Source organism: Montipora foliosa, chromosome 4, assembly GCF_036669935.1.
Source record: "Montipora foliosa isolate CH-2021 chromosome 4, ASM3666993v2, whole genome shotgun sequence".
NCBI classification, from domain to species: Eukaryota; Metazoa; Cnidaria; class Anthozoa; order Scleractinia; family Acroporidae; genus Montipora; species Montipora foliosa.
Window position 1 is genome coordinate 19,418,727 of NC_090872.1, and position 26,353 is coordinate 19,445,079.

Sequence of the window (26,353 nt, forward strand, 5' to 3'; positions counted from 1 at the left end):
TAACAATTACCATCGCGCCATCCGATCCCTCGCACTTCCACGTAATTCCGTGACCGTGAGTTGTAGTGTCTCTTCACAGCTGCTGGGAAGGATCCAGGGATCGAGTGATTCGGTCGAAGCCCCCTGAACTAAAATCAGTGACATTTTTATTAGGGTCCGGTTAACTTAAACACCTTGTAATGATAATTTTCCCGGTTCTTTTCGGCGCATAAGTAAAAATTGCACCACTTGCCCCTATATAGAACACGGCCATAATGAATACACTTTTCGTTCTGCGGGTAAAAGCCATAAAATCAAATCTCTCGTTACTTGCAACACTTTCAATGTTCGTTGCATGTTGTCCTTCATTAACATTTTTCATGAAACTGGCAAAAGTTCAATTGAGGCCTTACACTACTGTAAAATTGATATTAAAATCGTTTCTTAATCCAAGCTTTCGCCGATCTACGGCATCATCAGGGATAAGAAAATTATTCCGCGTGAAGCTTATGTACAGATGTAAAGTAAAAACGAGTGAAAAGCGAAAGAATGTGGGGGGTAAAATGCATGAGATAAATAATGAGGTACAAATAGGAATAAAAACGAACAGTATGATCTAATGGGCGAGTGTCAAAGTACAAAAGAGTTTCTAGATATGTTAAAATAATTATTAGAGTAAAAGGTCCGCGAATTCGCTGCATTCAATTCAGTGCATTCACCATGGATGTGGTATCCTTGTACACTTCAATACCCATACAAGATGACATCACTGACAGAATTCACACCCCAATACTCCACCTCGCCAAACAAGACATAATAGACCTTCCCACAGTCACACTAAACAACATGTACTTCTCCTTCAATGGTCAAGTTTTCCGCCAAAAGAAGGCCTACCCATGGATTCTAACATCTCTGACATTCTGGCCATCCTATTCATGAACAGACTTAACTGATTAGAGTGTAATGTGAAGTGCTAGTTTTGTACCCCATATGAACCATGTGCGGGTTAGCCCTACTAATGGAAATGGGCCCACACAAGGACACAGAAAAACTCTGACCAGGGTTGAGTAGCTCAGTCGGTAAAGCCGAGCGGTGATCTAACCCAAAGGCCGTAGGTTCATTTCCCACCCTGGTCAGAGTTTTTCTCTGTCCTTGTGTGGGCCCATTTCCATCAGTAGGGCTAACGCTCACATGGTTCATATGGGATAGAAATCGAGCACTTCACATTACACTCTAATCAGTCAAGTCTGTTCTAATATAAGTGCTCAGTTCACGGCAAACGTTTGCAAAAACGTAATCCTTCCCCATCCTATTCATGGACAGACTGAAAACCATTGCCCTCTCTTCACGCTTATCTATAAGCCCCAACAGGACTGGAGATATGTTGACGACATTTATCTCCAGACAACTGGTGAGGAAATGGCAGACCAATTCCACTACACAATAAACAATCTGCACCCTAAATTGAAGTTTGAAATTGACAAACCAGAAATAACACCCAATGGCCCGTCACCATCACTACTTGATTTCAAAGTCACCATCTCCAAAGACGGCAAAAGCTCTTTTGAATTTTATAAACAAACAGCAGAGAAACCACTATTCGTTCACCACCAATCAGCAATACCGGAAAATTCAAAGATCGGCTTCATTCGTAATGAGCGGAAACGTATCGAAGATAAATGCTCCACAAAAACGACAGCCACAAAGCATCAAAACATGTTTGACGACGTCCTTCGTCTTAACGGGTATCCTTATAAGGCACTTAGTCTATAGACCAAACGAAGCACTTCCAGAACCATCAGAAAGATCCTCGCCCTCTCTACACAGAATGGTCGTACCTGAAGATCCCATACATCTCCGAACGTCTCAACTATAGAATCACGAACACTTTCCGAAAAGAGGGTATACCAGTACGGGTTGCGCACAAGTCACACACCCTCAGGCAAGCTCTCTCCCACAACAACACAGAACGCCGGGACATGATGCACGAGGGCCAACTGCCCTATCTCCAGCACCAATTGTGCTATTTACGCAATGCTGTTTACCAAATCACGTGTAACAACTACAACCAACACTACATCGGGAGCACTATACGCTTTATCCACGATCGTCTAAGAGAAAACCTGAACAATGATAACTCCTCCGTGAAGAAACACATTTCAAAGTGCCAAAATAAAGTCTACAAAGGCATCGAAATCAAAACCATTGTACTAGAAACGACCCCGCAAATCTACGACTGTTCGAAGCTTGTTATATACGAAACTACAAACCTATCCTCAACTTCCGAGAGGAATTAGCTCCGGGGGTTAGCTCCGTTTTATGTAATGTCTGACGGTTGAGCGCGCGAATAAGACAGAAATTGATATTTCTACGGCACGGGAACAGAAGGGTCTGGGTACGATTAATGCGAGGCATGATGGGTATCAGGTTGTTTAAATGAATTGTTATTGTTTTGTAACTAGAGACCCTTTAAACCCCGGGGGGATTGTGGCATCGCATTAGTTCGGGGAATACGTTTCCAGTTTTGTCTCTCACGGGGGTTTTTTGGTTTTTCGTATCCGGCGGTGTCACAGGGAATCGCTTTCCTGTAGATAGTTAGTTGTTGTTATATAGTTTCGCATGAAGGTGGTTCATGCCTGCTGCTGGTGCGAGGCCAAAAGAAACCAAAACAAACCTAATGGATTGCATTTGTCTGTGCAGTGAAGTTGAAATTATTTATTTTTTACTCTTATTGTTGTATTGTTGTTGAACCAGTTGGAATAAAATAACTTGAACTTGAATGCAGCGAATTCGCGGACCTTTCATTCTAATAATTATTTTAACATATCTAGAGACTCTTTGTACTTTCACTCGCCCATTAAACCATAACCATTCGTTTTTATTCATATTTGTACCTCATTATTTATCTCATGCATTTTACCCCCCATATTCTTTCGTTTTTACTTTCCATCTGTATATAAGCCTTGGGCGGAATAATTTTTTTATCCCTGATGATGCCGTAGATCGGCGAAAGCTTGGATTTTTAAACGATTTTAATATCAGTAATTTTACAGTAGCGTAAGGCCTCAATTGAACTTTTGCCAGTTCCACTTTTAATGTTATTTACATGATACGGTGTAAAATATGTAATCTTCAGAACATCGGGGAAACCAACCGTCGCCTTAAAGACCGTTCTAATGAATACAGACGCCCTATACTCAGTCCCACTAGTAGTTATTATATCCAGACGCAGTCTCAGAACACTTTCTTAGCAATAACCATTCACACAGTCATATGTAACTCATTCCCATTGAAAGGCTCATCAATCAACGTGACTCTTATTGAAAAAGCTCAAAGAACAGAACCTCTAGATATAAACAAGAGTGACGGATAATTTAAAGATCTCTTTATTTAGTGTATAGTGTTTCAACGTCATTTTATTCTTTTGAAATCTTGGTTTGTTTATCCAGTAGCTATAATTATCATGTTACGTCATCATTTGAAATCTTCTTTAATTCATAAATAACATTCTGTAAATTCGTTAGATCTCCAAATAAACCTGATGAAGGCTGGTATTGACCAGCCGAAATATCGTTAAAAAAATACATTTTCGCGTTGTTTTATCAGTCGTGAAATAGTCTACTTGACTTTCATAAATGTTAATATGAAATATGAACGTTTTTCACAGGTGTGGTTTCTGAAAAAAAAAATTGAAGTATACAAACACCGTTTACATAGTCGTAGTCTTTGTTTCGTAGTGCGCAAAGCAGATAATTTCAACAGAAAAGTACTACAATAGAATCATCCCTAAAAACGTTAGAAATTTATTGAACACTACCCTTGTTCTGCAGGACATACCCCCAGTTATCCCCGGAAGGGCCGATACCGGCAACATAAATGTGTATTATATTTCGTTTGGCCAAACCAGCCATCTTCAGGTACAATGGGTTGTTGTACCCGAAGAAGGTTGATTTTAGGGTTAGGGTTTAGGGTTAGGTTGGTTTGTTTGGTAACGTCGCCCCTGACAGGACAGGGCTTCAATTGCGGGGCTAGCGGATTAAAATGAAAGAAAAACCTTTGTCCTATAATTCTACGGTAGATTTGTGGCCGTGAGAACATGTTAACCTGGAATATTTGACTCCATTTTGTGGGCTCTTGAAAATTCAGTGTTCAGCCTTGGTATTTTATTATGACCGGTGACAACCGAGGAACTGATAATGGCTGAATTCCCGTCGAATGTGGAAAGAAAACCTCACAGGAAGGAAGCGACCCACAATGGCAATAAGGTTAGGCTTTTTAACTGATAATTTTTTTCTTTAAATTATCTTCTCAGGTCTCAGGTCTTGTCTTCCCATACAACCGTTATATTCCCTCACACTGAGCTTGGGGCGCCTGTGCAGTGATTCGAGTCGCCCATTCCACTAGTAAGGTATCATATGTGTAAGCTTACATGAACAACCTGTAAGGTGGATTTTATAGCGGGCTCATTGGTATTTTTTGGCGCCAAAGGTTCCAATTTCATCGTGTCTTTTGCTGATCTTAAGCAAAAAACATGAGTTTATGGGTTGATAAATATCGCCCGACTTCTCTCTCTAAGTTAGATTATCACAAAGACCTTGCAACGCATCTAAAGAAGCTGGTAAGTTATGCTAATTTTTCCCTATCAGTAGAGTAACTAGAGCTAGTGTGGAACACCCTCTAAATGTTTTTAAACCTAAGCTTAAAAAACACCACACGAGTGGCCTAAATTCTAATGACGTTGATAACCCTCGAACATGGCGCAGCATTTGTCGGTCTTGCAACAGAACAAGAAGCTTGGCTGAGCCAATCACATGCTGTTTTTAAGTTATATTTTTTCATATTTCATGCCCTTTTACATTCTTTTACATATTGTTCGTACCAATATTTAAGGACGGTGCCTACTAATTAAGGATATTTTTGCCCGGTGTGTGATTATGCAGGAAATGTAGATCTTAACAAGTGTTATTGAAATCCGAAAAGAAAATTGGGGGTAACCACGCATTTTTCAAAGATAATTCATGAATTATTGTAAAAAGCGTTAAAATGCAAAGCAATGTATGGCGTTCTTTCTCAAATTGAAGCTTAATTATCTGTCAAAAATGCATGGTTACCCCCAATTTTCTTTTTGGATACCAAAAATACTTACTAAGATCTACTTTCTCCGGATAGTTTTAATCCTTGCAAAAATATCCCTGTATTAGTAAGCATCACCGATAGGAAATCCGAGTATCTGGAGATGCGCAGAACGTATGCACAATAACAATAGTAGGCACCGTCCTTAACAAGTAGAAAACATGTACCGTCTTTCTATCGAGTTATAGAAACGCGAGTGAATGTTTGGGAGAACGAGAAATGCATGCTGTGGGAACACGAGCCGCAGGTTTCCCAAACTTTCACGAGTGTTTCTATAACTCGATAGAAACACGGAGTACATGTTTTCTATTTCTTTTAGAAAACAAAGCGACGAGAAAAAGGAAAACAACTTGTTAACTCTAATTATCAAAATGTAAATTCTCTTTGCTCATGCTAGTTAGAGTGTAATAAAGTGGGGGAATCCTGGGGAAGTAGAAACTTCGATTTGAGTCACACATTAACTTTGGTTGAACACATGCAGTAAACTTGTTGTTTTCTGTAGGTGCATTGTGGTGATTTTCCACATTTACTTGTGTACGGTCCCTCGGGAGCTGGGAAGAAGACTAGAATCATGTGCATTTTGAGAGAGCTCTATGGTGCAGGTGTGGAGAAATTGAAAATTGAGCATCAGACTTTCACGGCAAGTGACTGAGTGTATAATTATTATCAAGTTAGCAATAAGTGAATAAAGTGAATGTATTTGCTGTGGAGTTAACTGGAGCATGATAAAAATTTGCTGCCTCTTCTTATGAGACTCATTAAAGGACTAAAGGTGGACTTATTTAAGTGAGTAGACATTATAGCGCTGAAGCACTAATTGGCGACACTGTCAATTGAAATTAACAATTAACACAGATCAAGTCAAATGTTGGTTTTTTAGGAGAGGGGAAACCGGAGTACCCGGAGAAAACCTCACAGTGCAGAGTAGAGAACCAACAAATCATCCCACATATGACGCCAAGTCAGGGAATCGAACCCGGGCCACATTGGTGGGAAGTGAGTGCTCTCACCACTGCTCCATCCCTGCACCCAAGGCTGGGCCAGTTTCCAAAATTTTGTATTACCTCTTGATGCTTTGTAGAATCATTAACATGGACATAGAGAGTGCAGGGTGTCCTAGTTATTGAGGTACTGATTACTAAGCTAGAATTTTGTTCATATTTATTTAAGAATTCTGCTTGGTTTCTGGGGTGAGTTTTTATAACTCCCTAGGTATCTTGAGCTAGAGCCCTTTTTCTTCCAAAATGGTCATGTATAGATTTTACTCTTTCTAACACTGGACAATGTTATTAATTGAGAGTGCAGGGTGTCCTAGTTATTGAGGTATTGATTACTAAGCTAGAGTTTTGTTCATATTTATTTAAGACTTCTGCTTGGTTTCTGGAGTGAGTTTTTATAACTCCCCAGGTATCTTGATCTAGAGCCCTTTCTCTTCCAAAATGGTCATGTATAGATTTTACTCTTTCCAACACTGGACAATGTTATTAATTGATGGGAATTTGACCCTACTTGGGCAAGAGAGATCACATCCTCTTAAAAACCATGTCGGCCCCCATTAAACCTTTCCCTGCTAAAATGCCAGGCCACAAACAGAGTTTGCTCTGTCTAAAATCATTCAATTCTTACTCATATGTAAATGGGGAACCCCCACAGGCAGAAAGGGTTAACCAATTAACTCCTGGGGGTTCCCCGTTGACGAGTGAAATCATCTGGCGTTAGACATCTGGAGTAAAATACTATGTATGGCCGGTTTAGGCTGGTTTAGGGGTGAGTGGATTAATTAAAACAGAAGAGGCCTGAGCTGTGTTTCCAAATAGTATTGTAAATATTGCTTACAGTTGAAAGGCATCATGATCTTTGCCTAAGATCTTGGCAACTCAAAGCAAGGAAATAATCAATTCCATCCTTCGTTGTAGACCCCATCAAATAAGAAGATTGAAATGTCAACCATTGGCAGTGCGTACCACATAGAAGTTAATCCAAGGTAAACAATCAGGAGAGTTTTTCATTTACTGCCATTCTGCTCTGTTAATAGGATTGGAATCTAAAGACTTTGGAACAGCCTGTACACCTTGTGTGTTTAAAAAAAATGTTTTGATCAAATTTTTGCTTGTGGGCTACATTCTGACAGTTTTCAATAACTAACTACAAGCCTGCAAATAAGCGCCGGTCATAGGACATTTGTCTGGTAAATTTAAGGTTTTGATTGGCAAAGGATCAGTCTGACCGGAAAGGCTAACCGGGGTCTTCTGTTACAATGCAAAAGAAGAAAATATATTTTCACTCCAGAAAGCAAAATGCCAAGGTGGCCTTTTAATATAATTAATAATGGCTAAGTTTCATTTTGATTTGTTTTCATTTGCAGCGTGTGTTTCACATTGTCTTACTAGTAACGCTGCGCTAAAAATGTAAACACTCTGCCCATATTCATGCAGTTCAGGTTTCAAAATTTGTGCGGGTTGTTTTGTGAAAACTTGTTCACATTGATTTAAACTAAGTAACACTGCAATGTACTGTGGAATCAACAAGGGTACTGTTCCACAATTAATGCATGTTGTGTTTTCATGGGATTGATGAGATTTTATGACCGGTTTTACAGCGAATTTTCAGGGACTCGAATTACATTCATCACCGCGACTTCAATAACTAAATAATAAAAGTTGACATTATTGCATGTGCTCAAACAAAAGATGGAACATTTCAGTTTCAATGTATTTTGTTTGACTTGAATTACAAAAAAAGAAAGCAACAACATAAGAATCAAATGACAAACTGAAAGGAACAATATTGTCAAAACAGCATTGGGCAGTGCACGCATGTTTTGCTATGTTGGCAGACCTTCCATGGTCCACCATTATGGTGGCCAGTAATTAACGAAAACACCTGGAGTTCACTTTGCCACGAAAGCTCTTACTTTCACTCATGAGATAAAATACATGTGTATGAACACATCTCATAATGCAGGGTGAGACGAAAATGAACAGATGAGGTTGCCCTTCGGGCAAGCTGTTACTTGAGGTAACTAGCCCGAAGGTCGGAGGAGCTAGCCCGAAATTAAATTGTTTATAAAATATATTTCGGTCGCTTATGTAAGCAGAAAAAGTCATGACGTTATTTACGGACGCGGTGCAAAACCTTGTCACGCTGCGATTATTTGGCCTCATAACAGTATAATTTTCTCCCAGGAGCTTTCTGCTACACATTTTTTGGTATAAAAGCTCAATTTATCATCAGAAAAGGGGAACCAACGGTTCTTGCCCATCGGGCAAGCTACGATAAGAAAACGCTAGCCCGACAAGTCATTCCACTAGCCCCGGGCTATCGGACAGCACTTTCGTCGCGCCCTGATAATGTACTTGAAACGTTCAAACTTTTGAGAATCAGGTCTGTATCATGGTGTCACGCATAGTAACAGTTCGGAAATTCAAATTGCTGTATCTTCAAAACAAAAGGCATTACGGAACTGGAAAAAGGTTTATTTCTAGCTCATCTTCAACCCTTGTTTCGATAAAAATTCAGAAGACCTTGCAATTTTCATTTTCTAATTTGATTATGTCACAAACTCCTATTTTTATTTTGCTCAAATTACAATGTCAAAAATGTATCCTTCGCGGTCAAGTCAAGATTGTTTCAATGAAAATGCTATTGAGATTTATTGATTAAATAACAACAGCATCTCTTTAGATTTTAAACAGTTTAATGTAAAAGAGGAAAATCTCTAAGTCAGCCGAATTTAGTAGACAAAATAAAGTGGTCTGCCACAGGCCTCTCACTTAATAAGTGTGGAATTTTTTTTTTTGGCCGACCAGGGTGGCTGCATGTCAGGTCAAACCTTGTCCCTTGCCTGACATATGACAGGCTTATAGCAAAAAATTATTTGCAGACTTGAACTACATTTTGGAATTTAGATTTTTTTGTCGATACCTGTAAATGACTTGTCTTACTAACATTCTCTAGGAAATTACCCAGTTTTAGGCTTAAATGTAGTATGATCAAAGTATAGAAATTCTTTCCTAAAATTTTGACTAATTTTTATTGTCTTCTAGTGATGCAGGTATTTATGATCGCATTGTAATACAGGAACTTATCAAGACTGTGGCACAGTCCCACCAGCTGGAGTCATCAACGCAAAGAGAATTTAAAGGTATTTGAACCATTGTACTGTATATAGCGGCCACCTGCAGAGCAGGTATAGGCAGTTTTACAGTTGTCTACTCAGCGACCTAGCTTATGAATGGCTGTGAGGCTGCCGGTGACCTTGCAATGATACAGACCTCACTGTTTTTATCAGACATGTAAATTGTTTTGTTATAATTCTAATATTATTAGTCTACATTAACATTAAATTAGCACAACGTTTTGTAACAAAACAGGGTCACCAGCAGCCTAACTTTCATTCTTAGTCTGGATCACTTAGCTACAACTGTAAAATGGTCTATTCTCCTACACTGTATATGCAAGGCTGTTGCCTAACAGGAGCCCGGTAGCCTGGGGCTCCCAAAGAATAGCTCTGGGCTCCTTAATTTTTCACAGCAACACCTTTCACTTCATATGTTGGGCTCCTAAGTTCTCAGCGTTTAGCTCTGAGGGCCCCTTTAAAATTTTCTTAGGCAGCAGCCTTGGTATATGTACTGTACTTATGTCACGACATGCCAGGAATTAGATGCACTCCCAATTTCGTCATCTAACACAAAGTGTCCTGCGAAGTCTAAGCATGTGCTGTCTTTTAATCCAACAAAGAGATAAGCATCAGGGTTAGTGTTATTTTAGGATCGAAGTAAATGCAACTTTATATCTTAAGTTTTCTAACCTCGAGGAGCAGAGTTTAGTGAACACATGATAACCATAATTTCTGTATTCCCAGACATTAGTAAAAAATGTACATGTGATGTAAATGCTACATGTATGTTTATAAGTGCACTTAGCTATGAGGCTAGTTCACAGGAAGCCCACTTTTAATAATCCAAAAGAAACAATTCAAACTTACATGATTAAGAACCCCAACTGCATCACAGGCAGGAGGCAACCAGTTGGTTATTTAAAAAGTGTGGCAGAGTTGGATCCAGTACAACTGAAAACAAATCCAAACCAAAGGCTAGAGAACACAATTTGAACCCGAGGCAACCGCATGCAAACCCAACGCCCTAACCAATGGGTCACTCCGCCTCCCTTGATTAATAGTAAGGAGACACTTTGTGGCACTTATTGAAATAAGGGGTGCAGCTAATTACTTTTATTTCTGGACAAACCTGCATTTTCTTGAGAAAGAAGAGTTACAGTATACATCTATGAGTATAGATTTCTCTGCATCCTTGCCAAAAAACTTTTGTGGTAACATGGGCTTTTTTTGTGTTGCAGAGTACGGGAATATTATTATTTTTGCTGGTAGCTCTGGTTCGAATCTTGGGGGTGATGCCAAACGTTGGCTGAGCTTTGTTGGTTCTATTATGCTGCTCTGAGGGTTTTTTTTGTCTGGTACTCCTGTTTTCTTTCTGCGATAAATAAGCAGTACGTAGTTAATACAGCAAGGAGATACCCAATGTGAACATTCACACAATCCACTCAGAATCCACTCAAAAACCATGCCTTTGATAATCAATCAAAGACCTTACAATTACATGGTGGTCAATGCTTTCGGTGGTATCTCCCTTTTTGATTGCACATATGTGATTGATGTCACGAATGGAGATATTACTGTGATTACTCTATTTTTACAGTCGTGGTCCTAACAGAAGTTGACAGACTCACAAAGGATGCACAGCATTCCTTGCGCCGAACAATGGAAAAGTACACAGCAACATGCCGACTGATCTTATGTTGCAACTCAACAAGTAAAGTTATTCCAGCAATTCGCAGTCGCTGTTTGGGAGTCAGAGTTGCTGCTCCTACAGTGGAAGAGGTACTTTTATGAATTGAAAAATATATGTTTGAACGGATTTAGTGTTACTTATAATGTGGTCTGGTTTGATGGAGGATTGGATAGAATCTGATTTAAAGAGTTTTGAATGATAGAATGATAGATAACAACTATTCACCGAAGTGGAGGTGGCTAGTGGTGGATATTTACCGAGCCTTTTGTTACCAATAGGGAGATGCAACGCTCTCAAGGCTCCAGTAAAATTTTTCATAGAAACCAGAGGCTTTAAGCTTCACTAAAAGCAAAAATATCCAAGTGGTTAAAATTTTGATGAAAAAATTTGATGCAAATTGGGGCATGAAAATGTTTGATTAAAAACCTTCCTTTTTTTTCAGATTTGTCAAATCTTGCATAACGTTTGTAAAAAGGAAGGGCTCAATATCCCAACCGAATTGTCCAGAAGAATTGCTGAGAAATCCAACAGGAATCTAAGAAGAGCTTTGCTTATGTGTGAAGCTTGCCGAGTTCAACAGTATGTATCCTGTTGTTGTACACTATGTTGTGCAGGAAATTTAAGAGGCCAGAAATTTGTTTTTGTGCATAGCAACTACCGGTACACATAAGATTTTTTTTTTTTTTTTGTATTAAAATGGATTTTGTGTTTTTTTTTTATTGCTTTGTTCTGCTTGTAATCACTCCAAAGTTCATACCATCCACTGGTGGTCATTAAAATGAGTGCTAGTAGGTATTACGTGGGAGGTGCAGTGGCCTCATGGTTAGTGCGCTAGACTCCAGATCGAGTGGTCCAGGTTCAGGCCCTAGCCGGGGACATTGTGTTGTGTTCTTGGGCAAGACACTTTACTCTCACGGTGCCTCTCTCCACCCAGGTATATAAATGGGCGGTGAATCTAATGCTGGGGGTAACCCTGTGTTGGACTAGAGCATCCCATCCAGGGGGGAGTAGAAATACTCCTAGTCGCTTCATGCTACAGAAACCCGAGATAAGTGCCGGCCTGATGGCCCTTCTAGGCTCGTAGCAGACTTTTTTTTACCAGTAGGTATTACAGGGGACAAGCTGTGCATTCAACGGTATGGGAGTTGCGCCCACCCCTTGCCATAATAAACAGTAGAAGTTATAAGAAAAAGGAGCCTCCACGTTGCCTTCGACTGCATTCAGCCTTCTCAGTTCTGGTCTTGTCTTGTTTATTTTATTTTAACTGTTCTACAATGCATATTTCGATGATTAACTAGAAGAATGAATATTTGATCCCATCAGAGACCTTGCAATATGTCGAACTTGTTAAACATTATATTTGAGAGTAACTTTTTTTTTTTTTCAAAATTATGCTTATTTATGTGAAATGTGCATTCTTAAGGGTGAAAGTTCGTGGAACGTAGGGGATGATAAGGGTTGTGCACAGCGAGGTTAGAAAAGCTTATTTGCATTAACCCATTAACCCCTCAAGCGTCCTTAGGACCCCCCAGTTGACGAGTAAAATCTGTGAAGTCTCACTCCCTGGAGTCATTGGGTTAAAACATTAAGAATATTTTTGGCAGCCGTTATGAAAACGGTCTATACCGCCCACTAAGTTGCCCAATCAGTATTAGTGTTTGTTTAGAAGTAGTTTGACAAGGGGTTTAAAGTTTTGTTTGTACTCTTCTGTTCTGTTTTGTTCTATAGTCAGTATTTTCGTTAATTTATTTTTTTGATTAAATATTGTTTCATCACTGTGTGATCGTTGCAGGTATCCCTTCACGCCTGATCAGCATGTCCAGGAGGCAGATTGGGAGGTGTATCTACGAGAAACTGCTCAGCAGATTGTTGAACAGCAGACTCCGAAAAGGTAAGGTCAGGAACTTATGGAAGGCTAAAAGATGATCTGGCTGATCGCAGTTCCTTTGTGCCATTAGCAAAAAACTTGAACTAACAATCGTTGGAAAGGTAAAACATACGAGAGTTTGTCGGAAAGTTCAAATCATATCTGAACAACTTTGCCTAAGTATCTTTAATTAGATTCGATATCTTTAATTAGATTCAAATCAGGTTCGATTCCTCGACTCGGCGTCATATGTGGGTTGAGTTTGTTGGTTCTCTACTCTGCACCGAGAGGTTTTCTCCGGGTACTCCGGTTTCCCCTCTCCTCAAAAACCAACATTTGACTTGTTGTGTTAATTGTTAATTTCAGTTTACAGTGTCCCCAATTAGTGCTCCAGAGCTAAATCTACTAGACACTTAAATAAAGTTCCTTTCCTTTCCTTTCCTTTCCTTTCCTAGAGTAGTTAACCCATTTTCTTCGAATTGTGAGGGTTATGATTTGAAGTGAGGATAATGTTGAAATATTGTCGTTTGAGCTTTTTTTATATTAATCTTGGAATGTTTAACGTTGTGTTTTCTCGCACGGTTTTCCCGTTTAATTCTAGTCTTTTGCTCTTTTGCTTATTTTGTGTTTTTCTCAGGTTGCTGGAAATACGGAGCAGGCTTTACGAGTTGCTGACTCATTGCATCCCACCAGATGTCATATTGAAGGTAAGACCAGCAGCTTTGCTGTCGAGAACCCGAGAGGTATCATGCAAAGAAAACCACTTGATTCCAAAGCGCAATTTCTGGGATTTCTGGGGAGATGAACCAGTGGTGTGGTCTGAGGATTAAATTCCTGAAAATACATGTACCGTTTCAAATACTTTCGACGTCTTCACCGTATTCCGACCAGGGGCGTGGTGGGGTGAAATAGATTTATCGCCACCTTAGTCGAAACTACGACACAACTGGCGCAGTCCATTTCTCTTCCTCCAATCAGTGTGGGTTCTTTCCATCGTCCCAGTCTCTGATTATGGACGATTGTTGTTAGACAGGGCCTACGATTTATCTTCGTTATCCGAGAGAAAAAAAGAAAATGTAAGAGTTTGTTTGACGTGATTACAGAAGCAGCACTCTCTCTTTACTTTACTTTACTTTTTTTTTGTCGGTCCGGCAAGAGATCGACCTCCCGCGCCCACCTGCATAGTCATTCGGTGGTCAGCGCACTTACCATTCGATGTAGAGAGTATCACCAATGAATGAAGTTGTGGGCACTAAAAGGGAAATCAATACAGTTTATCATTTCCTTAGATAAAGCCTATTACTAATATCTCATCGTATCCCTCCACGTTTATAGGGACTGATATCTGAATTGGTGACAAACTGTGATGGCAGCTTGAAGACAGAAGTAACCAACATGGCTGCATACTACGAGCACCGCATTCACCAGGGAAGCAAACCAATCTATCATCTCGAAGCATTTGTCGCCAAGTTCATGAGTATCTACAAACGATTCCTAGAGGAGGGCATGGCTGATTTCTTTTAGTAAAAGGAGCGTTATTGTCTTCTGGATCCTCATTGTAAAAACGAAATATTCGAAGAAATTAAAAGAGTGGTATCGGACATCACTTGTCATTCAATGTCAGATCTCAGCTTGCACCTCCCTCCCTCCCCCCCCCCCCTTCCCCCATTCCCCCCCCCCCCCCCCCTCCGGACCTTGACCGGTCGAACAGATTTGATATGTACATAACAGGTATTGAGATTTGCGATGGTGTATAAACTGATAAGCCAATATTTTCTTGTGTCCGTGGCGACCTGAATTAGCAGACCCCATAGGCTTTGTATCCTATGTGGTCTGGATAATGTGAAATAGCCATAAGCCGGTACGATTTAATGTTTATAACCAAAGCAACGGCCATGTAATTTTCGAGAAGGGAGGGGGAGTTGGAGACAACCCAGAAAAAATTCTTGCACAAGAAAAATAGAAAAAATCGAGAAGCACGAAAATTTTTCAAGCAAGCCTTTAAGATTGAGAATTGTGTGAAAGGCATGACAGTAGAAAAAGTTGCAAACGGCCGTCTTGTTTGATAAAATTCTTCTAAATGCCGATACGAAAAAAGTGAATTTCACACTCAAGAGAAATTGCCCAACCCCCTTCTCCAAAGTTAATAAGCACAAGTATGTGCGTGGGCATCAGAAAAATCGCGTGGAAACGGGCGTAAGATGAGCAGAAACACTTGTGCTTATCTCGCGCTTGTGCTTATTTCACAAGTGGGAACAATCACCGTGACGACTATACGCACACCATCTTGAATCTTACTATATCTTCTCCGACGTTACTACGCTTGCGTATACCAAATTTTCGTCGGCTTGTTTCGCTGTGTGAATGTCGCTAAACTCATCCTTTTGCTTACGCTTGTGCTTATCGCACAAGTGAGAACTCAAGGCTTTAGCATTAACATCAAGTTGAACCAGCTTCTGTGATCAGAAATCGACATCTAACCTCTAGGATAAAATCACTTGATTTTTTGAAGCCCAAGTTAATCAGAAAGGAAAGATTTAGTTCCCTCGCCCTCCTAATGTGTTTCGGTGCAGTGGATTTGCTCTTTGCTTTCAGGTTCCACGCATATTGAATAGTTCATTCGTTCAGTTATTGCGAGTTTCTGCTCATGCGTAACCAAATTGCATTGTTTGTGATGGTTGTTGCTAACCAAAGGAAGCGATCTGCTGTAAATCTATTTCTACTGGAAAATCATCAGAAAGAGACGACAATTTCGATCGTGTCGTAAAGTAATTCATTTTGCCAGCAAGGCAAGGAAGAATTGAGCCCCTTTTGTGTAAAATGTGGTCTGCCAAGGAAGATAAAAGAAACCTAGAAGCAGTGAAAATTGTCATTAACTACTGCTACTGAAGTTCTTAGTGGAACTGTTAAGTTCATCGGTTCAAAGACATGGGCTGTGGAGTTGCAAAGCAGTTAGTTTCCCTAGAGCATCGGCCATCTATTCGGCTCACGGCTCACCGCGATCTTGTTGGGAACACTGTAAATGTGATCGAGAGGGACCTAGAAACGGAGTCATTTCATGATTCAGAAATAGACACCATGTGCTCGGAGATGCTTCAACAGTACACTCAAAACCATTCAGAATTCACCAAAGACTTGAAAGCTGTATTCCATAGCGTAGAAAAACTACAGTGTTTATCGCACGAAGAACATGCATTTGGTGACAAAATTGAACTCTCGAAGATTAACAAAGAAATTCTGAAACTACGCAAGAGAAGCATCAAGGCTGCTTTCTCACCCGGAACGCCTGATGAACAAAAATACAATATAATTGCAAATTTCATTGTGGATTTAGATGCAGCAGTGTTGTTCTACCTTCTAATTGAACAATTGTTCGATTCCTATCTCAGTTGTGCAAAGGAACAACGCCGCGACGGAATTAAGACAGGCAAACAATCGATTGCTGAAACTGACAGCCTCGATCAGTTGTCTTCAGAGTCCCTTATATTAATATTACTTGTAGTACAGAATTTTGCAGAGTTTCATGAACAGTTCTGCGTGGCGTGCACAAGCAAAACTGGAGTTGTGTCGCTTTGCTTGACTAAAAGTAAAGAGGTTGAAGATGTATTTAAGTACGTGGATAACGATGGTAGTGGTCGACCTGTACGAGCTATTCGTATCTTAGGATGTTGCTTCAACGTTCTGTACAATTTGGGTAGAAAAACCGAACTGGTTAAAGAAAAGGTGGACTTTAAAGGCAAGGAGACTCTGGTTTATTTTGCAAAATCAGATATCGCTATTGTTTCTCCTCTGGCACTCCTTAGTTTGGCTTATGTCGTTGATGAGGAAAGCAATCATCTTATTTTGGCTGATGAGGAAATCTTGGTGGCCTTAACATCACTTTTGCAAAAAGCCTGTGAATCAGGGAGGAGAAAATTTGATGGATTTTCTGCAAAAGAACTTGCTGAAGGCCTTAGTCGCCTTGCCATAAACGACATAAACAAGAAGGTTTTGGGCAAAAAAGGAGCCATATCGGTCCTTGTTTCAATGATCAAAACATCAAAAGACGACGGAGAAAAGGCAAGCGCTACCAAAGCACTATGGATGCTGGCCTTTGACGAGGACAACAAGAAATTAATTAAACTGGAGTCAGGAGCGTTAGATGTGGTCAGCGGATTGCAGCACAGCAACGACCCCAGTGTTCAAAAGGCTGCTGCTGGTGCATTGTGGGAAATAGAGGGAAAGAACTTCAGAACCAATGTGAAAAACGAATCCTCTGGGAATCACGTAATGATCAGCTACCAATGGGATAACCAGCAAATGTTGGTCGAAGTGAAAAACAAGCTTCAAGCCTTGGGATACAGAGTGTGGATGGATCTGGAGCAAATGGGAGGCTCCACATTGGAGGCAATGGCTAAAGCGGTCGAGAACGCGTCTGTTGTTTTGATCTGTGTGTCACAGAAGTACAAAGAAAGTCCAAACTGCAGATCAGAAGCCGAGTATGCGTATCAATTGAGGAAGGATATCATTCCTTTGATGATGCAAAGGGATTACAGACCAGATGGGTGGTTAGGCATGATTTTGGGAACAAAACTTTGGATCGACTTAAGAAACAATCACAATCTGGTCACTGGGATGGAAAAGCTAATGAAAGAATTAGGTGATAGAGGACTAGACAACCAGGGAAATGAGGCCCTGATTGCTGAACAAGGGGAAGAGTGCGGGTGTATTCAAGAGAAAACGCCTGGAGTCCCTGGAATAGTAGAATGGACAGCTAACGAGGTGGAATGCTGGTTGAAGGACATTGGATTAAACGAAGTATGCAAAGCAGCACTTCCCAGAATGGACGGACAGATTTTGCTTTACCTCCACGCCCTACGAAATGAGTGTCCTGACTATTTCTATAAATGTTTAGAAACAAATCTTAATTTGCGAAACATGTTTGACTTGTTTAAATTTAGAGAAGAACTCACTAAGTTAATGTAAAAGTGAATATCTGAGGTAGAGAATTAAAGTGTCGTACAACCCGTCAACAGCTAAATGCACAATTCTGGTTTTCCACCGGTCATCGTTCAAATTAACGAGCTATAGAGTAATTTTGAGATGGTGTAATACTCAAGTCAAACTTTGAAAGAGAAGTATCTAAGATATTGTTGAGTTTGGTACATTTCTAACAGTACGCACAGCTAACTTGACGTTTCCTGTCCTATCCTGTTCTGCTGTAGTCTTTCCAGGGGTTCTTATTTCGTATGTAACGTTACAACCACTGTGCTAACCTGCGAACTGAAGTCCATTCAAGCAACAAAAGACCCAGTCACCACCTGCTGGTTTTGTGCCATTTTAGCCTTACTCCCCGACCCGCGTCGGCTTACCTTTCGAGGTTTAGATTGCGCGCATGCGCTTACGATCACGTCGCCCTGTGAAGATTCGAAATTCATTTTGGTTTTATATTCTGAAGTCGATTTGGCTTTTGCAAATTCGGAACATAGAAAACGTCGAATCGCACTTTTAAATTCGAATGATTTGAAATTCTAATTAGATCTTTTAATTTGAATCAAATTCGAAGAATTCAGTCGGACGCGCAATTGCCCTTTCGAATTCAATAATTCAAAAGTCAAACGGATTTAGGGTTTGAAAGCCATTTGCAATTGAAGTTTTTTTTTTTTAAATCGGCCGAGACTGCTATTCTTTCGGTCAACACCGAAAACAACGACCTCTGGCCAGTTTAGGTTTTGTATCCGAGAATGGCAACCGCTATTGTTTCCGATTTTTGAGGCTTTGCAGAAGAGTCGAAGAAGAACCTCAAGGACGTTATCCATGTTTTAAACAACCGAGGCCTGGTGGATAGCGCTATCCCCTTTGAACAACCGGGGCCTGGACATGAGTGTCCGTACTGCCATCTCCAGCAGGAACCCATGACCCGTAACCTACAACTTCATTAGGGAGTTTTAGCAAAGACGACGGGTACGGCTACGGCAACGCCACAAAGCAAGAATATTATTTGTTGAAAAGGGAAAAATGCTCGTGCTGCACGTGCAACACGAATTTCCGTGTCTTTCTTTGCCGTACTCCACAACACAACGTGAAATCACCAAATTTTAGGTTTTGACGACAACGTGAGCATATAACAATGAAAAAGTCATTTTCACTTTCGACTTTTAAGCCGTTCGTACCCATCCAGTTACAGGATAGTTCGCCTATATTGTACAATGTGAACAAGACGGATTAATCGCGAAATAGTTGCGATAGCGCTAAGTTATATTTTGGACTTAAGTTTTCGTTGCTGTAGCCGTCGTCTTTGCTAAAACTCCCCGGCTTTAGACCTATATATTTTTAGATTGAATTTCCTGCAAATGAGACTCCCACAGGATCCCGATGACCAATTACAAAAAACTAACCCGACGTCATAGGGCCACCGAACCGGAAGTGCCTTTGTTTTATTCGGAAAAGGTAGTCTAAAAATAGATCGGTGTGTAAGAATACCGTGACATAGGCTTATTATGGGAGTTGTAGACCCCGGGTCATGGGTTCCTGTCTCGGGTCAATGCCCAGTACGGCTCCCGCGCTCGGTTGGTAAGAGGTTATTACCAAAACAAAAATAAACGTTTCCGAGTTTGGTTGATCTACAGTATTTAGGTTCGCATCGTTTTAAATATGTACAGTTAGATGTTATTTGTTGTTTTTGATGTACATAAATTTTTTTTATTGTTACGATTCAGAAGAAGTACTTATCGAAATAACTTAACTAATCGTTTGAAACGTTGCTCAGACGAAAATGCTACATGGGTTTCCTTTGCGTCGTTTAACGTTTAATTGCCAGGAGGTGTCCAAGGTCCTTATAGATGATGGAATTTCTGACTTTCGAGAGACATGGGAACGAAATAGTCAGAAATTTAATGTTCTGACAGCATGATGTAGAGGGCCGTGGATGCTTTTGGGATTGATTTTGCCATTCTACGTCAGTCGATCGCTGCTCCTTCGTGTTTTGCCTTAAGTTTTCGTTTTGCAATACTATTTTCAATTTTTGTTTAATGTTAAGTGCCTTTCCTCGGGGTCTAGTGTCGCTGCATTACATGAGGAATACGTTAACTTTCCACGCAATTTTTGGACCACGTCTAAAAAGTGGTTTTTATTGTTTTTTCGCATCTGGCGTGGCACAATCCCTTTTATTTTAATGCTCGTGTAAGTTAGCTTAGAATAATGTTAATGCGTTGTATAACTTATGTCACGTTGAGCAGCGGATTGACTGTCACATCCTTAATAAACTATTTCTCATTGAAGTCTCGTAACGGAGTCAGAGTCTGATACATTGTTTGGTGCTTTATTATACACTTTAGTAAACCTACTTACAGTACATACCCTTTTGAGGAATGTTTAGCTGCTGACCGAAATAATCGAGGTCCCTGGCTACGAGAACGCTGGTATAAACCTTGAAAGTCTTGTTTAGTCACGCCACTATTGAGAGGGTTTAAGAAGGATAAGGTCTTCGTTGCTTCAACTGTTTCATTCCAGTTTACTTCCAAGTAAGTAATTAGTTTCAGTATTTGAAAACAATACTTCCTTGCGTCCACTTGGTTTTGAGGTTTTCGATCACTGAAACCGTGTCTCTCCCGTTTGTTGTTCCGGTTTACTTAATCTGTAGTTGCTCTCGAGAATTGGATCTGCGAATATGCAGCAGGATTTTCGTACTAACCTAAGCGATTTATATTACAGTGGTTTCAGAGTGGACAAAATTTCAAGTTTATTGGGCTCTCTGAACTGTTTCCGAGTTTTATGTTAAACCAGATGCAATCATCTTAGATTAGTGTAGGTTTTTGTGTTCAGTGGATCGGATCCAGAAGTTGAGTCGCTAGCACTTTTGAACTTACCTTTACTTAGCGTTTTACTTGTCTTTGAGTTGTCACTGCAGAAAGAGAAACCATACTATCTTTCGAGTGATCAAAGTCATTAAAAACGAACGGAATACGATGAATATATATGAATTTATAAATTGACGAGCGGTTTGCTTTGAATTCAACAAGGTGCACAGTCATCTTTAATACAGCTTTATAAGTTTCTACCAGTTTTTCGTCCTATATTCCTCGGTACACTGAATTGTAACTTCCCTAAGAGACGAAATCAGACAAAGAAACTGAAAGAAAAAGTTCTTAAAGGGGAAGTGTCATGGATTGTTAATAAAAATCTGGAAAGCAAAGGAGACCTGTTTACCGATGGCAAACAAAAATTAATGACCAAAGTTTCTTCAAAACGGCTATTTTAGCTCACGGAAACAAGTCTTAAGTGTTTTTGGTTGCGTGTAGCCAAGATTACAACGAATGCCAACTTTAAAACGTCGGGCCGACGTTTTCAAAATCTCCTCTTGCATCTTAGATGAATTCCCGCGGTAATAAATGAATGTGGCTAATTTTTCTTTTAAAATTTGATCGATTTTTATCACACTGCGGTGATCCAGAAGCAATTCAAAAATGAAGCGGTAACCGAAATTTGATTTAGTAACTTTATGGTCGAAATAAAAGGGATAATTCCCAACCCCTTTAAACTGCAAGCCATAACAATGATGCAACAATTGAACCGGAACTCCAATACTTTCAGTTTTTAACTGTGGCTATAGCTTTCGCTTTCTTATCATATTTCCTTCTTCACTTTCTGATTGAAAATGACTCGGGTTCTGCCTCTGGTGTCCATTTATTTGTTTGGTTTCAATATTACATTATGTTTACAATCTTTAAAGGCGAAAGCTATCATACCTCGAATTCTTTCTAGAACATAAAAAGCATGAAACTTACGATCTAGGCGGAAGTATTAGCATCATAGACGAGACGGTACTCTCAGATTTGATTGCACCAAGATTGTTTAGAGTTAGGTTCAGGTTTAAAAATTTGTGGCCTAACTTGAATTAGAGGCGTCTGGAACTAAAGATTTGTGACCAATTTTGAACACTATTGTGTCTTAAGTAGAAACGGACAGAAAGGTTAACACGACAGGTATATTCCGACGCATGTAAATAGGTGATCAGGTATCCTTAAATAATGCCATCGCAAGGATCAGCTTCTTGTTATTCCTTCTCGTATTTGCATATGAATTCTTGTTTTAGTTCTAGTTCCTGCAATGCGTGACGTAAAAACAATATATAAGCAAAAGAAAACAATGAATAAATTTAAAAGCCAAAAACACCTGAAAAAATGGCCTCTTGGCTGCATTCTGTACTGACTAAGAAAAAAATTAATCAAGACTCTACCCTAAAGTTGAGAGAATATACGGGACAAATCTTTGTGGCCACTGAGAAAAATGGTAAACTTTTTTTTAAACGTTTTTTCCCCAAACGCGGGAAGTAATAAAGTAATAAGCGATACGTCAATCAATGCAAATTCGACTACGAACATCTCAAAATGTATTAGAGCGAGTTTCAATCGAGTGTCGTAAAACCAAAACCAAAGTAATTACTTTGGCCAATCAAAAAGGACGGAGACAATCAGGAAAACCAATCAAAACTCGAAGTAATTACTCTTAGCCGACACAAAGCGCGGGAAAATGTGCACGAGGGAACCACGATTGGTTTTGGTTTCACTTCTGATTGGTTGAAAAAGTGGCGCGAGAACTTTGAACCAATCACTGAGTGAAGTAATGCAAAACCAAAGCAATTCGCAAATTACTTTTGACACTCAATTGAAAACCGCTTTAAAGGGGGAAATTGTGATATCATTATATCTTTCGCTTCATCGGGTTTTATTCTGACCTTTTTTTCCAAGATCTTAAGCATGAAGACGACTGTCATATTTATCTGCCTGGTTATGTCAATAACTGAGACGCGAATCGCTGCTGGCGACTTCAGCACCCCCGTCAATTCATGCGATGGAATCTCCAACGAGACCCGCTCTCAAATCTGCCTTTCGGGACAATGCCCACTTGACTGCGATCACTCCTCGAACTCTTCTGACTACCTCCTGACGTGCGACCAAGTGTGCCTTGAAAAGCCCTGTGTTGAATTAAAATGCAACTCCTCGGATTGTCTACAGCGTTGTTTAACAGGGGAATGCAAGTCACTCCTGTGTTCCGGCGATGAATGCACTCAGACCTGCCTTGGTAACTGCTCCGACGTTAATTGCACAGTGCAGTCAAAATGCAACCAGCAATGCGAGAAAGGAAACTGTGGCCTTCACGCAATGGGTGTTGGGGTGGTTGAACAGACATGCGCTGAGAACTGCGCGAATATAAAATGTACGGCAGACAATTGCACTCAGGCCTGTGCTGGGGAGGGGTGCGGATTAGAGTGCGTCAAAGGTAAGATTGAATTATAACCAACTCTCGTTCGGATATTACGAAGAATTTTGATACCTGCCCTTTAAGCTTTAAATATTAAGAGCACGCGAAAAGTTGAATAAAGCTTAAAGTGCTACTATGATCAGAGACTCAATAGATTTTGAAAGTGTGATTGCTTAACATTTGACTTGCAAAATTTTGAGCTTTGATTTTTATCTAAAGGCTGTTTACTTTGAGTGTAGTTTTTGGATTTTAAGGTCCACCATTACTCACGCTCAAAACTGACCGATTGGACCTCAGAGGGTTGAATCCAGGGAAAAGTGACGTCGTTGACTTACCAGCTTAAAATTATTCAGCGTGTAAACGGAGCTTGATATATCAATCTCGACCCCAGAGCTCTTCTTTTTTGCACATAAGAGCTATGGGAAACCCTGATACAAAGTGTCTTCTCATTCGTTTTCGTAAAGAACAATGACAAGCGTCTCTGATTGGTGTATTCATGTTAGCACGAGCAGAGAACAGGCGCCGTAAGGTTCAAATAGCCAATCAGTGTTGGCTATAAGAACTCGACGACGCATGTTCTCCCACATAGAGTTTCCCAGAGCCTTTTTTAGGGTCATGCGCAGACATAAGATCCGGGGCTCTGGTGACGAGAATGCTTATCATATACAGCTGTTTCGAGAAAGGTTTTCCAAAAGAAGCGTAAGAGCGTTCGCGACGATGCCGAAAGGTAGTGTGGGAAAAATTCAATCAGTAAGATAAATTCAACTTGTAGTGAACGCCCAGAATCGAAGATGTCACGACCGTCCAGTGAAGACCTACCATGAAGTAGATGGTGTTGATGAAGAGGCACTGAGTACGTGCAGGCTTATGTTGAAGCACTCTCCCGCCATCAAGCTACCAAAACATATCCAAAAATGGAAGTGTTCATTAGCAAAAACGATGGCTCTATACGTGCGCCACGATTTTTGGTACATTTCAGGGACTTAACATAAAATATAAGAAGGTAGGTTAAAGTCGTCAGAATAATGCTTTCTCTGTGAATCCTAACCCTTTTTTACTAATTCATGGCCTGGATCATTAATTTGACTGAATTTTGAAACTCACTCGTTTCGCAATGTCTGTAACATAGCATGAGCATGCATTTCTAGGTGACGTTTTCGATAGCATTACCGTCATGTTTTCGTTGACAGAAACGAACAGTTTACCTTAATGCCTTTCGGTATTGTCACGTATGCTTTTATGCTTCTTTTGAACAACCTTTCTCGAAACAGCTGTATGCAAAGCACGAGTTTAAAAGTCTGAGAGCCGGAAAGTCCTTTGCTGCATATTAATTCAGCTGCGTACACACGCATTGCATTGTTAAAGTGGTCCTATGATCAAAAATCAAATCTTTTTTTTGTTTCAAAACTATGCTAACAAAAAACTAAGTGACCCATGTTTTAAGCCTTAATTTCAAAAAGACACTTGTTTATTTTAACTGGAATTTTCCTATTTAATGGTCCGCCATTACTAACTTTAAAATCTCGAGAGTGCTGGATCGAGGAGAAAATAACGTCAAAGACTCACTAGTTTAAGAATCGTTATGACTGGAATGGATACTCCAAAATAAGGTAAGACACTTCGTGACACAGTACAGGTTTAACATTTGGTGATGTTTCCTGGCAATACCTGACAAGCTCAGGGTTAACCCGCTTTGGCAGATAAACAGCACTCTGTTTAGGTAGAGCCGCAATAACTGCTGGGTTAGGCACTGATCTCTAGTGATTATGTCTAAGTGCCGACTCGAAATAGTTAGCTTTCATAAGTTGTTCTGTTGACACCATATTTAAACTTAGGACGCTATCCATTTGACAGAACTGACTACCCTACCAGGCGTTTGGAAGGGCTAATTCTACAACACCTTCAAATTGACACTCTTCGAGGATGATATATACTCCTCCAGAAGAATGCGAGGGATTAACATGCAAGTGTTCCTTCAAATTGTTGCATTTTCTTTGCAAACTGACTGGTCTGGCCAGCCAGGTCTGTCAAAAAGAAAAGGCCCTTTAAAAAACTTTCGTGAGATCGCTTGGTTTTTTATATACACGAAACTAAGGGCGCGTTCGATTGACCCTATTCCGGAATAAGAATATCTGGAGTGATGATTAAAACGGTATGTTTGGCGCGCTTCAAAGCAGCAAGGACAATAAAAGTTTGTTTAAAATAGCATTTTAGCAGATGTTTGACAATTTTAATGTGAATCTCCGTAAAAACGAAGGATTTTTAACTTATATTCCATGTATTCCTATTCCGGATTACGGTCAATCGAACGCACCCTAAGTGTCTCACCTTATTTTGGAGTATCCGATATTCAAGTCACAACCTTTTAAGCGTTTGTACACGACTAAATTAATATGCAGCACGGGAGTTTCAGGCTTTCAGATTTTTAAACTAGTGTTTTGCATACATAATAAACTTACAGACTGAAATTTTAGGAAGACCTTAGACCGCAATGACCAGAACCAGGTTGCTGACCAGCGGTTTTCGTTAAAACAATGGTTTGCTGGGGGTGCTCAGTCTCGCGGGCTCAGAAAACCTGGTTGTGGTCATTGTTATTTAAGGTTTTTCAAAATTTTAAGCTATTGAGTGAATGACGTCATTTTTCCCGAGATCAAACCCTCTGAAATCCCGTCGGTCAGTTTTGAACGTGAGTAATGGCGAACCGTGAAATCCACTTACACTCAAAGTATACAGCCTTTGCATAAAAATCAAGCACAAATTTTGGCCAAGGAGGTGTTAAGCAAACACACTTTCAAAATCTGAACAAAAAAAGGAGTGAATTTTATATCATAGTACCACTTTAAAAGAATAAAAGAGCTTTTGGACTTTTTCGGTGAAGTGTTGTGAGGTTTCAAATATTTTTCTCGAGGTTAGCGGCCGAAAAAAGGGCTTTACTTAGTTCTTATTAACCGAGCGGGAGGTCTGTATGGGAGAATCTTGACCGAGGTCGCCGGCACAGACCGAACGCAGTGAGGTCAGTACCAGCGACCGAGGTCAAGATTCTCCCATACAGACCGACCTAGCTCGGTTAATAAGATGTTTATTATATGGCCAGACAATTTAATTCGTTTAATGTAACTGGTTTGTACTAACTGACATTTTGCTTGCGAACGGCGATGAGTGGCGATGAGCTGAACTTAATTCTGTCAAGGTTTGGTCGTTATCCTCTCTTTTGTCATCATGCTGTTTGGCACTTCCCTAAATAAATATTGGTAGAAGAAAATACTGAACATTTTTGCATTTTAGTTTGCATCTTTTCACCGCAAAACACTACCGGTCTAGA

At 40.1% G+C, this 26,353-nt stretch overlaps 3 protein-coding genes across 3 annotated transcripts in view; all 3 read left to right on the forward strand.

The window, feature by feature from the left end:
• Positions 1 to 4,414: 4,414 nt before the first annotated feature.
• On the forward strand, positions 4,415 to 14,390 carry LOC137999066 (replication factor C subunit 3-like). The gene is made up of 9 exons (XM_068844899.1): positions 4,415 to 4,597; positions 5,615 to 5,752; positions 7,029 to 7,096; positions 9,159 to 9,256; positions 10,830 to 11,011; positions 11,365 to 11,501; positions 12,715 to 12,813; positions 13,427 to 13,496; positions 14,125 to 14,390. The coding sequence occupies exons 1-9, from the start codon at positions 4,511 to 4,513 to the stop codon at positions 14,311 to 14,313; spliced, it is 1,068 nt and encodes a 355-aa protein (XP_068701000.1). The 5' UTR covers positions 4,415 to 4,510; the 3' UTR covers positions 14,314 to 14,390.
• A 1,088-nt stretch (positions 14,391 to 15,478) lies between these two features.
• LOC137999067 (uncharacterized) lies at positions 15,479 to 17,910 on the forward strand. Its single transcript, XM_068844900.1, has one exon. It carries the CDS (start codon positions 15,718 to 15,720, stop codon positions 17,752 to 17,754), a length of 2,037 nt encoding a protein of 678 aa, XP_068701001.1. The 5' UTR covers positions 15,479 to 15,717; the 3' UTR covers positions 17,755 to 17,910.
• A 2,257-nt stretch (positions 17,911 to 20,167) lies between these two features.
• LOC138000185 (keratin-associated protein 4-9-like) overlaps positions 20,168 to 26,353 on the forward strand; it is a 7,408-nt gene continuing 1,222 nt past the window's right edge. Inside the window, exons 1-2 of the mRNA XM_068846418.1 lie at positions 20,168 to 20,291; positions 22,518 to 23,049. Of these exons, the coding sequence (XP_068702519.1) occupies positions 22,527 to 23,049 (523 nt within the window). The 5' untranslated portion in view covers positions 20,168 to 20,291; positions 22,518 to 22,526. The remainder of the gene's footprint in view (positions 20,292 to 22,517; positions 23,050 to 26,353) is intronic.

Excerpts from the sequence above, each read along its gene's own strand:
- LOC137999066 (XM_068844899.1), top strand. The coding sequence starts at position 4,511 with ATGAGTTTATGGGTTGATAAATATCGCCCGACTTCTCTCTCTAAGTTA. Across the intron at positions 11,502-12,714 it reads GAAGCTTGCCGAGTTCAACA|GTATCCCTTCACGCCTGATC; the intron begins GTATGTATCCTG and ends TGATCGTTGCAG. Across the intron at positions 13,497-14,124 it reads CACCAGATGTCATATTGAAG|GGACTGATATCTGAATTGGT; the intron begins GTAAGACCAGCA and ends CCACGTTTATAG.
- LOC137999067 (XM_068844900.1), top strand. The coding sequence starts at position 15,718 with ATGGGCTGTGGAGTTGCAAAGCAGTTAGTTTCCCTAGAGCATCGGCCA.